General features: G+C 31.4%; 2 protein-coding genes across 2 annotated transcripts; one reads left to right on the top strand and one right to left on the bottom strand.

The window, feature by feature from the left end:
* The first annotated feature begins 1,637 nt into the window (after window positions 1-1,637).
* LOC131642205 (uncharacterized) lies at window positions 1,638-4,237 on the top strand. The gene is made up of 4 exons (XM_058912476.1): window positions 1,638-1,815; window positions 1,897-3,447; window positions 3,535-3,653; window positions 3,743-4,237. Exons 1-4 carry the CDS (start codon window positions 1,638-1,640, stop codon window positions 4,235-4,237), a joined length of 2,343 nt encoding a protein of 780 aa, XP_058768459.1.
* Window positions 4,238-12,495: 8,258 nt separating this feature from the next.
* LOC131642202 (uncharacterized) lies at window positions 12,496-14,586 on the bottom strand. Its single transcript, XM_058912473.1, has one exon. It carries the CDS (start codon window positions 14,460-14,462, stop codon window positions 13,362-13,364), a length of 1,101 nt encoding a protein of 366 aa, XP_058768456.1. The 5' UTR covers window positions 14,463-14,586; the 3' UTR covers window positions 12,496-13,361.
* Between the last annotated feature and the right edge of the window lie 896 nt (window positions 14,587-15,482).

Consider the following 15,482-nt stretch of genomic DNA (forward strand, 5'->3'; position numbering starts at 1 on the left):
ATCGATTACATTGGATTGGATTGGATTGGATTTTTTATTGTCATCCAAAAACCGAACCAAACCGTATACTTATTAATCTTTAGATCGGATGACTTTTTGTCTCAAAACCGATCCAAACCGGACCGTGAACACCCCTAGTTATATAGTTCTTGAAGAACATATCAAATATCCTAGAAGGATAATATTGAGTTTGATATATAATTCCTGAAGAATTAAAAAAAATGGTGATTGTGATTGAGTTCCTGAAGAATTACACAAAAAAAAAACTTTTTATCACTACGAAGATTAGTTGTGATATATAATTCCCGAAGAGTTAAAGTTAATTATATGGTTGATACTTATGAGATCATCGATTCTAAATTATATATTTGAAACACCCAAACTTTGATATTAAGATATTTATTTGCATTAAGCCAACAAGATACTATATCTTAGTCCTCCCTAATTTATTCTAATATTTCTCATCTTAGTGAACATTTGGATGTGTTGTGTATATTCCAATTGCTCCAATATAATACATTAAGATGAGTCATGAAAGAATATTGGAAAAATATAATTAATATGACTCTCAATTTTGAGGATATAATTTGAGAAAATAATCAAATACTTGATTGCAGCCCAGTAGGCTGATTATCACTTGATAAATTAATTTTCCCAATATTAGGGGGAGGAAAATGAACAGCTGAAATCATGAACAAGAAGTTCAAATGAACAAGTTAAAATAAATTGTTGTCTTGATCCTCGTACAAATCAATATGAACCAAAAGTTCAAAATATTATTCATTTGCAAAGTTTATGAAATAAATTATCAGCTGGTAATACTCCACTCAAAGTGGATTCTCCTATTGGATAATATAATATTGCAAATGAGTTGTAGTTGCGCCTGAAGCGTGGTATGAAAGTCAGTTCCAATGTTAAAAGTCCTCTACTAAGAAAAGAAACTAAAGATGACTCAAGCGAGGATATGAAAATGCAAAGAGCACTTTGATCCTATGTTGTTAATATCGGCTGGCGCGGCCGCTATAGCGGCGCGGAGCGGGAAATTTGAGTCAGCCGCTTCAGGCTTGACCGGTCCAGCGCGTTTGGGTGTAGCGGGTGTATCGGCCGCGATATCGGGTGGCGAAGCGGTGCTGACGCGGCTGTATTGGGCGCTTCTCACATGGAGCGGGTCGGGTAGGCCCAGAATGTTATTTTTTATTTTTTATTTTTTAAATATTAAAACCCTAAATCTAAACGTTACTTTCTGCCTCTCTCACACTCACCAAAAGACAAGTTCCTAACATAACGGCTCTTTTGCTCTCTCACACTCACCGTCGCCCTCTCTCACACTCACAGCCTCACCTCTCCTCTTCTGCTCATCTTCCGTCAACTTCCTCATCTCTCCAGGTATGATTCTTTCCTCTATTTCTTTCTTTCTTTCCTCTATTTCTTTCTTTCTTCCCTCTATTTCTTTCTTTCTTCCGCTACTCTTTCTTCCTCATCTTTCTATTTCTCTGTTTCCATGGCTCTGTTCTGACTTCTGATATCCATGGTTCTGTTTTTCTGTTTTATATGCCTCTATTTTGATTGTTGAATTTCTGCTATGGCTCTGTTTTTCTGTTTTATATGCCTCTGTTTTGATAAATCTTTTATATGCCATGGATCTGTTTTATGTTCTCGCAGCAGCCATGGAAACTACCCCTCCAACTACTCAGCCATCATCATCTGATGTTCCATCTGTCGGTTCTTCTGCTGCTAAGATCCACATACCAAGCGGTGATATTGGCTGGAAATTCAACCATTTGAAAGACTTGAATAATAAGAGGAAGGTTACATGTAACTTTTGTAAATAAACGTCGACCGGAGGTATTTCTAGGGCAAAACAGCATCAATTAAGAATAAAGGGAAATGTGAAAGCTTGCACTCAAACTCCGGAAGACGTTAAGTTGATTTTGCAAGAGCATGAAGATAAAAAATTGGCTGCAAAGAAATCAATGTCAGGTGACGTCCACGAAGATGATGATGAGGCATCGCACTTGCTAGAGATATCTAGGATTCGAGCGGGAAAAAGGCCAGCTGAAGAGGGAAGTATGCCGGCTGCCAAGAAGAATGTAAAAGTCCCCTTGGATGTGAGTTACTATCGAAAACCCGAGGAAACTTTGAAAAAAGGAAATCAAACAAGCTTGAATGATGCATGTGATAAGAAAGCAAGATCGAGTTGTTGCAAATACATAGCGCGTTTCTTTTATCGGAATGGAATTGCTTTCAATGTTGCAAATTCTAAAAGTTTCAAATTAATGGTTGAATCAATTGGTATGTATGGTGCACATTTGAAGCCTCCAAGCTACTATGAGTTGAGAGTTCCTATGCTTCAAGAAGAGTTGAAATTGACACATGAGATGTTGAGTAGTAATAAGAAAGAACAAGAAAAGTATGGTTGCTCTATAATGTCTGATGGTTGGACTGATACAAATGGAAGAACATTGATCAACTTTTTGGTGAATTCTCCGGCAGGTACAATGTTTGTTAAAAGTGTTGATGCATCTGCTAACATGAAAACTGGAAAAAAGTTGTTTGAACTTTTGGATAGCTTTGTAGAAGAGATTAGTGAAAGTAATGTTGTGCAACTTGTTACCGATAATGGAAGCAACTATGTCTTGGCTGGTAAGCGTCTTCAAATATCGAGGCCAAAGATATTTTGGACTCCGTGTGCTGCTCATTGTCTAGACTTGATGCTAGAAGATATCGGAAAAATTGCAAGAGTCAAGAAGGTTATACAAAAAGGAATGACTCTCGTGGGCTTTATTTACAACCATTCTTTGGTTTTAAACTTAATGACGGAGAAACTAGAAAGTGAATTGGTTAGAACTGGAGTCACAAGGTTTGCCACAAACTTTCTTACTTTGCACAGATTGCACTCTTTAAAGTCAAAAATTAGACCCATGTTCACTTCTGAAGAATGGTTGAACTTGAATGCAAGTAAGGAGGTGAAAGGAAAGAAGGCGGCTGCTATTGTTCGTCAAGTCTCATTTTGGGAGGATATTGTGTTTGCTCTTAAAGCTATGAGGCCTCTTGTAAAAGTACTTAGGCTTGTTGACAATGAGAAGAAAATGACAATGGGAAGCATCTATCATGCAATGTTGGAAGCCAAGGAGTTAATTAAAAAAAACTTCAACAATGAGGCCAAGTCCAAAGAAGTCATTGATATTGTTGATAGAAGATGGAGTATTCAACTTCATCATCCATTACATGCAGCTGGGTATTATCTTAATCCGAAGTACTTTTATAGCAATCCAATGATTGAGAACGACGATAAGTTGTTGGATGGCCTTTATGCATGCATTAACAAGCTTTCTGCAAGTGATAAAGTTATTGATGACATCCATGGAGAATTGGCGAAATATAAGATGTGTACAGGCCACTTTGGATTGAATGAAGCGGTGAGGCAAAGAGCCAATGTAGCTCCTGGTAAGTAACTATGTCTATTTCACAATAATTTAACTACATAAGCATTTTTGTGTAAATATGCTAATGCAAGTAATTGTTGCATTGCAGCTGAGTGGTGGAGGAGGTATGGAGCAAAAACACCAAATTTGCAGCTCCTTGCTATTAAAATATTGAGTCTTACTTGTAGTTCATCGGGTTGTGAGCGGAATTGGAGTGCTTTTGAGTATGTAAGTAGTTGTTATTAAGTTATAGATTCAAATTAATACTTAAGTATGTATATTTATTTCTTTTAACTAACATTAAAATTATAATATAGATTCACTCCAAGAAGAGAAATAGACTTGAACATCAAATGTTGCAAGACTTGGTTTTTATCAAGTACAATCAAAATTTGAAAGAGCGCTTTGATAGCGATGATTTGATTGATCCCGTGGTTTTGGAAGATGATTTTGATACTCATAACCTATGGTTGTTGGGAGGTGAAGATGAGGCTCAACCCAAACCTGATAATGATATGGTGTTTGATGGTGAGGATTTGTCTTGGCTAGATGTTGAAATTGCAAGTGGTGCTGCTGAGCCTGCAATCAACACTAGAAGCCAAGCAACATTGCAAAAGAATGCGGCTGCTCCTCCACCACCTCAACCACCTTCTTCATCTAGATCTAAGCCAAAAGAAAAGGAAGTGGTAATAGTAGATGATGAATTTGGTGATGGAGAATATATTGGAGAGGATGAAGAGTGTGAAGAGGATGAAGAGGATGCTAGTGAGGAAGGAAGTGATGATGAAGACTTAGATTTTAATGATTCGTGAACTTTTATTAAAGTTTTCATGTTTAGTTAATTTAAGATTTAGATGCTTAAGTGTTTATTTTCATGAATTTTATTGCTATTTGAAAGTTTGTTGCAATGTTTTGCACTTTTGATTAAGACATACCTTTTAATGGTATTTGGAATTGGAAGTATGGTATTATTTATTTGGAATTGGAAGTATGGTATAATTTATTTGGAAGTATTTTATTACTTAAAGACTTATGAAGTTTGAGTTTATTTTTTTAGTATGTTTAGTAGTATGTTTTTGGCTAGTAAGTGTCTATTTTTTAGTGTCCGCGCCACAAAAAAAGCGCCCGCGCCGCTCCCCGCAACCGCGCCGCTCCCATTTTCGAGTTGATCACGCCGCGCCGCTTTCCGATATTAACAACATAGCTTTGATATAATTTAATTTTCAGTTCCAGAAGAACAAATCAAGTACTTGAAATATGAAATAAGGAGATCTCGATAAATTATGTCATGGATGAAATGGAATGGAACCGAAATTGAGATAATTAAATAAAGTCAATATTGACAATGTCTTTGTATACAATATAGCGCTAAAAGTGATCAATGATAACGAGGATCATGAGTCAAAGTCTATTAAAAATTAGAGACTAAGTGAGAATTGGCCAAAATAAATATATTCAATTGAATAAGAATTAAACTCACTTTACAAGTGACTCACTTTTGGACTTGTAGTCCGAACACCTCATGGTGTGAAACTAATTGAATATAAATGAGTTTTTGTGAAAAAGAAAAATAAGAATGATATAAAGTTTGATTTATTTCTCAATGATTTTCACAAAGACCTAAGATTGATTTTAATAAAACATATTCACCTGTAGTGGATTCAATTGGTTTTTTTTATAATTAATTAGCCTTGTAACACATGAAAGGCTTAGTTTGAACATGATGGATGTTATGACATCTTATTTATATGGTTCACTTAATAGTGACATTTACATGAAACTCCCTGAAGGGTTCAATATATCAAAGGCACGTAATTTTGAATCTCAAGAAAACTACTCCATCAAATTGAACAAGTTTCTCTATGGGTTGAAACAATCTGGATGCATGTGGTATAATCACCACAGTGAATATTTACTAAAGGATGGATATACAAATAACTCAATTTGTCCTTGTATTTTCATAAAATGATATGGAAAAGTATTTGCAATAATAGTTGTCTATGTGGATGACATAAGTATTATTGGAACTCCTGAAGAGCTTCCAAAAGCTATAAATTGCTTAAATAAAGAGTTTGAGATGAAGGACCTAGAAAAGATAAAATATGTCTAGGTTTACAAATTGAGCATGTGGACAAAAGAATATTTGTACATCAAGAAGGCTATATAGAAAAGTGTTGAAATGATTCTATATGGACAAAGATCTTTAGATGAAAATGTTAGATCCTTAGATGTGGAGAAAGATCTTTTTAGGCCTCGAGAAAAGGATGAAAATTGTTTGGTCCTGAAGTACCATATCTCAGTGCAATTGGAGTACTAATGCACCTTGCTAATTATACACATCATGATATATCATTTGCCGCCAATCTATAAGTAAGATAGAATTATTCACCTACACGAAGAAATTGGAAAGCGGTCAAACATATACTTCGTTATCTTAAAGATGTTGGTTACTTGTCAGATTCTCACAATGGTAGATCAGAAAGAGGTTATTTATTTACATGTGATGGTACAACCATTTCATGGAGATCTGTGAAACAAATCATGACAACAACTTCATAAAGTCTCGCATAACTATTAGCACTACATGAAGTCACTTCGAAGAAGACATTTTAAGTAACTACTACAAATAATATCGTTTCACATATAAATGTATGTATGAGGGGGAGAAATAAATATTTTCTGCACTCTTTTTCCCTTCACCATGGTTTTGTCCCACTGGATTTTTCTGGTAAGGTTTTTAACGAGGCAGTTCACATTCAAAGGATATTGTACTCTTTTTCCTTCACTAGATTTTTTCCAATGGGTTTTCTCTAGTAAGGTTTTAACGAGGCATATCCTCAATGGACATCCAAGGGGGAGTATTATGAATAAATATTATTGTGGATGTCCATATATATTCTTATCTTTCATCTTCATATTCCCTATTAAGTGGTATAGTAAGGTTATGATTTTTCACCTTCCTAATATCCTATAAATAAGACCACTTTGTAATGTAAAGCTATATACTTGAAAGATGATAATACAATATTATTTTTTCTCTTCTTTTCTCTCATTCATCTCTCCTTTATCTATATTGTTTTGGTTAATTTCATAACACAACTTATATAATTCAACTTATATAATGTGGCTAAATAAAAAACTTGATTGTGGCTAAAGCAAAAACGTTTCAAAATTTATTAAAGAAGATTAAAATAATCATTCCTGTTGTAAAAAGATTAAAAGTTTCATAAAAAATAAAATCTATTTTTTAATATTTTATTAAATAAAATTATTTTAATTATTTATTTAGTCGTTCCGTATATGTTTTTATAATACGTTATAATAAATATGTTATAACTTTCTCATTTTTAATTAGAAAATATATAAATTAGCTAATTAATTATAATTTACTATAATGTATTATAAAAACATATACAGTAGGAATGATTATTTTAATCTTCTTTAATAAATTTTGAAACGTTTTTTATTTAGCCACAATCATGTTTTTTATTTAGCCATAAGTTGATTGTTGTAGAAATAAAATATCACAAAAATTAAAGAAAATAAAAATAACCATGCGAAAAGTTCTCATTTTTAAATATATTCATTTTTGTCTCTTAAATATTTAGTTAAAAAGAAAATTAAAACTAATATATATTTCTCTTTCTTCATTAAATGATGCTTTCTTTTCTTTTTGTTATCAAGTCTTAGATTAATCCAATCATCCATAATTGCATATGAGGGAGGGCATGAGAGAAAAAATTGGAGAGGATCCAATTCCGAAAAATATCACCAGCTGCCATTACTCTCCTGCCATCCCTATTCCCTACTGCCTCTTATCCAGTGGCTGTGAATTAATTAAATCCTTAATATATTAAAACATAATACTATGTACCATTTTAAGCGCCTAAATACAATCAATTCCCGCCTAAACCTATTTACTTAATATTTATAATATTTTTTTTATCTCAACCACATTTATCAAAAAAAAAAATGTTTGTTGTTCCAGGATTTCCTTTTTTTTCTCAACCACTTATTCTCTTTTCAATAAATCTGATTTCATTATTAATTATTAATTATAATTATAAATTGTGAACCATTCTCAATGAGCCATTCTAAATAAATTTTTCATCCCATTAAATTATAATAATTAAAAATCTATTTCATCAATTTAATTTATTTATTTATTTATTTATTATATTATTATTTTTTATTATTCCCTTTTTTATATCAATCATTTATATTCTTTCTCTTTTTATTTCAACCATTTATATTTCATTTATATTTTATAAATAGCTCAATATTTAAAATCACGATTTAATCTATATTTTATATTCTTTCTCTCAAATTATATTTTATAAATAGCTGAATATTTAAATAACTTAATTAATTTTAACAATATATTTGAAAAAAACTTTGATGTTAAAAAATATTACATATTTAATGTAAGTAACAATTTAAAATTTTGATATTCTTAACTTAATTATTTTTCACAACATATTTAAACAAAACTTTGATATTAATAAAAATTATATATTTAATGTAAGTAACAATTTAAAAATTTGATATTCTTAAAAATGTTGTATTAAAAATATGAAAATTTTAAGACGTTATTTTATCAAAAAAACTATCTAAATTAATTTATTATTTAATGGAGTCATTCTATATTCCCTTTTTTATCTCAACTACTTACACTCCCATTCTATATTCTCTTTTTTATCTCAACCACTTAGGGTCTGTTTGGTAAAAATAGCGGTTGACTGATAAGATAGCTGATAACTTATAGCTTATGACTGATGGCTGATGGCTGATGACTTATAGCTTATAGCGGATGGTTGAGACTGATAGCTTATAAGCTCATTGAAGTGTTTGGTAAAATCAGCGGTTCAATTAACTTATAAATGTAAAATGACATAAAAGATATTTAATATATAATTATTTTATTTTAAATTAAAATAAACTATAAGGGTTAAAAATGGATTTTAATTGAAATAATAAGGATAAAAAAGGAAGAAAAAGTAATAAGCTATAAGACATAAGCTAAAACGCTATTTGAAATAGCGTCTGGAAAATAAGCTATAAGCTAGTAAAATAAGCTATAAGCTCGTGATGAAAAGACCGTTATCAAATGGGTCTAAATTACCATATGAGCTTATAAGACATAAGACATAAGCTATAAGCTCGAAAAAATGTCTTACCAAACAGAGCCTTATACTCCTTTTCTTTAACTCACGTTCACCTAAAAAAAATTGACATATCAATTCATTATTATTAAATTGATTAATTGATTAGTAAATAAAATTTTCATCACATTAAATTATAATAACTAAAAATCTATTTCATCAATTTAGTTTATCTATTTATTGTATTATTATTTTTTATTATTCCCTTTTTTATCTCAATCATTTATATTCTTTCTCTTTTTTATCTCAAACATTTATATTCTATTTATTATATTATTATTTTTTATTATTCCCTTTTTTATCTCAACCATTTATATTCTTTCTCTTTCAAACAAATGTGATTTAATTTATATTCTATATTCTTTCTCTCAAATTATATTTTATAAATAGGTCAATATTTAAAATCACAATTTAATTTATATTCTATATTATTTCTCTCAAATTATATTTTATAAATAGTTCAATATTTAAAATCACTTCATTATTTTTAACAACATATTTAAAAAAAATTGGTATTAAAAAATATTATATATTTAATGTAAGTAACAATTTAAAATTTTGATATTCTTAAAAATGTTGTATTAAAAATATGAAAATTTTAAAACGTTATTTTATCAAAAACTATCTAAATTAATTTATTATTTAATATTTTCTTTTAGTTTATTACTAAATATTATAAAATAAGTATTGACAAAATTTTATCAATAATATATATTATTAATCAATTTATAAAATATATCAATCATTTATTTATTTTTCTTCTCAATAAATACAATTTAATTGTATATTATTAAATTATTTATTTATTGACCTATGAACTTAATCATTTATTTACTATTCAATCAATCATTTATTTATTTTTCTACTCAATAAATACAATTTAATTAGGAACTATTATAATAGATTGTGATTTTGTTTACTAATACGTGTAACATTTGTTTGGAATGTACAATCCAATAAGTTGTTATGTATTCCCTTTTTAATCTCAACCATATTATTTCTTTTTAATTAATTTTTAGTAAAAACATAAGATATCTGCACTTGTTGCTCAAACAATTCATTGAAGAAAAAATCCTAAAGTTTGCCTACTTTACCTTCTCACCCATTCTTTGAATCTAACCCTTCATTTCTTCTCCATTTTTAATTTTAATTCTGCAGTTTTCAACTTCCAATGCGAATTCCAAACCTCTATCAATTATCTGTACTTATTGTACCTATTCACATTGCCCTATCATGATTTTAGTACAAATAGATCCAACCTCTACGTTTTTTCTATATTCTCCAAATTCTGAACATAAAGGTTACATCAAGGTTCTTCAAACTTTAAGTAATGAAAATATGCATTGGGAGTTCTTAACCCAAATATATTTTCACGTTTTGGCTTCCTCTATATCAATTAATTGTCTAAATTTTTTCTTTTGCACTTTATGCAGAATGGCACTGTGTATCAGTATGATTTCCGACATCGTCCCTCCAAAACTGAATTGGCAGATTAAAGTTCGTGTACTAAAGTTGTGGAAAGTCCATTCTTGGAATAACCACAATACTATTACCAGTTTAGAAATGATTTTGCTTGATGACAAAGTGAGTGTTACAATTGTTGTTTATTAGCTGTAATATGTTATTTAACTTTTTTTGTTAGTTTACCAAATTATTACATTTTTACCTCTTCCTGTGTTATTTTTCCATGTTCAAGTATCCAAGCTTCAGTGAAATCGGCCCTCATCGGTGAATTTGACTCAAATATTAAAGAGGGATCTTGCTATATTATTTCTAATATATTGGTTGGATTGCATGATCCTAAGTTTATTATGACAGATCATAAGTACAAGATTAACTTCATCAAAACCACAAGTTGTACTAAGATTGGAGATATTCCATCCATCCCTAAAACTTATTTTAAATTTGTGAGTTTTCCTCAAATTTTGTCTGGCCTTGACCAATCCCGTGCCATAGGTTAGTCATACTTCAAAATTAGATTTTGCAATTATATTTTTAAACTTAACACAATTCTATTTAATCATATTTTGTCATATGTGATTGGTCACGCGATTAAAAAGTTTGACATGTAGGAAACAATGCGAAGTGGAATTAGAGTTAAACTGTTGGATATTACGTTGGAAGATTTGGAGTAAAATTTTGAATTATCAACTAATTATTATGTTTAAAGTATAGACTATAGAATAACAACTATATATTCATAGGAAATAATGTTGATTGTACTTTGTGGGCTGAACATGCTGAACAAATGAACCATTATATAACTGATAATGGTTATGATAAGTCGGTAATAGTCATTTTACAGTTCTGTAACTCTAAAAATTTTTAATGTAAGTGACGCATATTTAAATAGATTGTATTTTTTAATAGCTATACTATCTATACATCATACTAACAGTTTAGTTTCTATTTATATTTTTTCAGCAATTCATGGCATTTCAAATGCCTTTCATGGTACAAAAATCTTTATTAACAGCAATCTAAAGAAATCTCTTGAATACAAAGAGAAGTAATTTCTATAATTTGCCTACAATATCTTTCTACGTTTTTTTTTTATTGATTTTTTGTTTCAATATATGTTTGGAATTATATTTTTGTTAATTTTATCGTCAGGTTGGAGAATGAAAATAATTCACTGAACCAAGTGATTAGTTATGTATCTGGCCAAAACAACAATGCTTCAATGGATAATTTTCCTTCGCAGGTTTAGTTCAATTATTGATTATGCTATCGAATGATTTTCGGATGGTTAGAAAATTTTTACTTCAATACTTTTATATCTCAATATATAAATATATAAATAAATATATGATTTCATTAATTTGTGTGATGTTTACTTTTTTTTTTAAATAGGTGGATAGTGCCAATTACAAATTAGAAAGGTTTTGCTCCACATTACATACATATTGTGTAAGTTTGTTTAAATTACTATTTTAATTCACTTTCAACATATGCATAATGAATTAGGTTATATGTCATTATCAGTGCTATAAAAAGTTTTACATTCTCTTTTAAATTTATTCTTTTTGCTTTCAAGTTTCAAAGATTAATTTACTCTATTTTTGTTCAATTGCAGGGAAAGTCGGAGAAAGATAATTTATGTTTCATGTTCTTATTGTATCAGTGAAATGTACTTTTTTTTTGTAATATGATTTTTTTTTTTATTTTCATACATTTATATTTTTACATTAAAATACAATATATATCCACATTTTGTCCCGTGCATTGCACGGATAGAAGTACTAGTATAAATAAAAGAAAAATTTTGATTATGAAAGAGGTAGAAATGTAGATGAATGGTCAAGATGGGGCAGAAAGGGCAGCAGCACCAAAAGGGCCAGAGAGGATCCAGATCCAATTTAATTATATATATTATCGATGTAAAGAATTTTTCCCTAATATTTTTTTATATTGGTATTGTATAATAATTAAACTCTTCTAAAAAACAACAGAAGTGAATAAAAAATCGGTTCTCCCCAATGTTTAATAAAAGTCAAACGCTAAAAATGTCCTACAATATTTATTGTTCAAAAACTCAGATATCACTCTCATACCAATATTTAAAAGGTGTAATTAATTTGAGTTTAAATAGTGTTAATATGAAGGGAAGAAAAAGAAAAGTGTTGAATCAAGTGTAAAAGACGATTTTTGCATATGTATGCATGTTGTTGAAAATGATGGTATCAAATGAAAAATAAAGGAAATAACTAATTAAATTGAGTTAAGTTCCTAAGTTGGATTTATCAATCACCATTTCAAAGCAAGGCCGCATATTGTTAAAACCAATGCATAAAATTACTACCTCTTAAGAAATTTTAGAAAACTCTGGAATCTGATCTGAAGTTATTAGTCTTATTTTACACCATTGTTAGAATGCAAAGTTATAGAAACAGTATCAGTTTTCAAAAGCCATGAAGAGGATGTGCTATCATCATTAAATCACCTGAACCTTTCTTCTTAAACTTTTACTAAACACTAAATGATTCTCTGAGCACGCATCACCTGACAAAAACAAGAACTGAACCTGTCAAGAACATCCTCGTTTTTTGAATCGGAATGTGGCAAGAAACCTATTTGAATTATGCCAGAAAATGGTTCAGAACTGATATCAGAAAGTCCTTGACTCAGCCTGACAGTTGAGGATGCATACAAGGGCCATATTTGATCATTTCATTGGTAAGGTGAAAGGTAAACTTGATAAAGTTATTATTTGAAGAGAAGGAAAGAATTACATGAATAGCGGAAATGTCATAGAAACAATCAAATAGTGAAAATAGGGACTTCCTCTTAACATATTGTTAAAACCATTGCACAAAATTAAATGTTCATATAGGACAGCGGCATATCACTTCTACTCAAAAGTTTATTAGTCTTCTAGAACTAAAGGAAAAGAGTTGCTAGTTCCAATATAGATATTCTATGTAATAGATACCAAATAGCTTGTATGATTTTCCATTATAACAAATATGTCTACTTTTTTGCTCTACAATTCCACGGTCATTCTTTTGTTAGAAATTCAAGCATTGTTCTAAAATCCCATAAATCCATATATCACCAATCGTATTCTCCAACCACAACACTAATTATTCTATTGTGTCAATTACTTACAAATTTAAAACAAAATTAGGGATATAAGTCAAAACTGTGACCAACAAAAAAAAGGGTTCCAACTTACTGAGCAAGTATAACAAGATGAATAGCACTATATGGCTGGTTTATTCAGTTGCAACAAAATGTGTTTTAACAACTTATCCAAGCACCAGATGCCAGCATCCTACCCTTGATACAGCTTTAATAGCTTAGACGCTTCATCCTCAAAACATTTCACATACCTTTGCAGGAACAACTCATCAGACAGATAAAATGGCGTAATTAAGCTAGCACCCTTCTTCATCAAACCATTGGAAAGTAGATACGTAACAACGGAAGCCCTCGGAATAAACCTTTTCTTTATACTAAATCCGAAAAGATCCGGTGCTCGCAGAAGCAGTGAAGGATCCCAACCAAGCTGTTTGATCCAAAAACTCATGACCGCGTTGAGTTTATCTGGAGACAGTAGCATAATCTTAGGGTTCCTTTTAAATGCATCAAAAATTGCATCTTCAGAGAAACCCCAACACTTGAATGCATCAATTTTGGCATCCCATTGTGATTTAGTGACAGCCCTTTTGGCTAGTAATGCCAAACAGAAATTGTATTTGGAAGGGTGAAACCCTAGTCCCTTAATCTCCTCCACAGCCTTTCTCAAATCAGTAGAACAAATTACAGAAGGTCTAGAACTAAGCAAACGGTAAATGCTGGAAGGAGTGACACCGGAATCGAGTAAAAATTGAAGATTTGGTTTCATTCGGATATCAGAAATGGAAGAGGGACAGAATATGATTGAAGTAATAGCTTTTTGATCAGAGGGACAGAAACTTCTTACCAATTCAAAAGAACGGATAATGCGTTTGAGGCTTGAGTTGAGGAAATGGGGGCTTCTGGTGACGGTGGCGGCTATGTCAGAGGGGGAAGCGCCTTTGGAGGCTAAAAATTGAAACTTTGGGAGAATGGTTGTGGGGTTGGATGATAAGAGTGTTGGGGCTTTGAGGATGATGGATTGGATTTGGGGAATGGAGAAACCGTGGGATTTGAAGAAGGTGATGACGGAATCGGGTTTTTCGGGGGTGGTGAAATGGATGCGTTTGGATGCTTTGAGAGCGTCTTGTGGAGATAAACCGAGATTGTTGGTGAGGTAGGAGACTGTGAAGGGTTGTTGAGATGAATCTGAAGTGGCGGTGGAGAAGGAATTGAAAGAGTGGTGGAATCTCTGAAGATGGTGACATTTTGGGGTTTGGGAGTAGACCAGAGTTCTGAGACGGTGATGAAGAAACATGAGATTTGGGATTCTGCTAATTGCCGATATTGGGGCTGGTTCAAACGAGAAGCAACCTCAAGAACAGAAGTGAACATTTTGAAACATTGTATGTCCCTTTAGTTTTGACAATATGTTATTACACCCACGGAAGTGAACATTTTGAAACATTGTATGTCCTTTTCGTTGTGACAATATCTCATTACACTCCTTAATCTTTTAGGTATTTAACAAAATTTTGATATTACTCCAGCCTACCGCTTACGTAGATCTACGGAACATATTAAAAAAAATTCGATATTCGAAAGCATTTCTTTTTTAAAAAATTGGCTTTTTTCATACGTACATCTACGGAACATGTTAAAAACAAAGTGTTTCGTAGATGTACCTACGAAACATTTGGTTATATTTTCAAATCAAACACATTTCACTTCGAAATTCAATTTTTATAACAAAAATGGAACATCAAATTATAGTAAATTAAAGTAATACAATTTAAAGACAACGGAATATAGTACACCAAAAAAATACATCGTATAAGTCATCGGCCATAATGTCAAATACAAAATCAAAGTAACGTACATAAATGAAATCAAAATACATATATCAAAAAAATCACAGGCATCACTACTATTGTGTGTGCCGGACAACATCCTCCGCCTCTACCCTGCCTCTAGCCCCACCTTTACGTCCACGTCCTCTGCTAGCTACTATTGTCTATGCTGCCACGGTTTCAACGGTACAAAAATGTCCTCTCTGCCACCCCCATGATACCATCTAGTACTTGCTTGTGATAAGACCCCTCAGGGAAGAATCTAGCGGCAATGTATGTCTGCGTCATGTCAAGTATCTCACGATAGCGAGGAAGAACATCGTCAGTGTGGTCCAATTGAGATATCATCTAGTTGTCGATAGGTCATGGCAATAGGAGTGGATACAAAAGGGTGGCAAGGTATTGTCTGTTGGTAGCCTAACTACCGCATGACGTGCTCAGAAAGATAACGAACAATGATGGTCGAACTGGCATCCAACCATCCAGAA

Source organism: Vicia villosa, unplaced genomic scaffold (genome assembly GCF_029867415.1).
Source record: "Vicia villosa cultivar HV-30 ecotype Madison, WI unplaced genomic scaffold, Vvil1.0 ctg.004630F_1_1, whole genome shotgun sequence".
Lineage (NCBI taxonomy): Eukaryota > Viridiplantae > Streptophyta > Magnoliopsida > Fabales > Fabaceae > Vicia > Vicia villosa.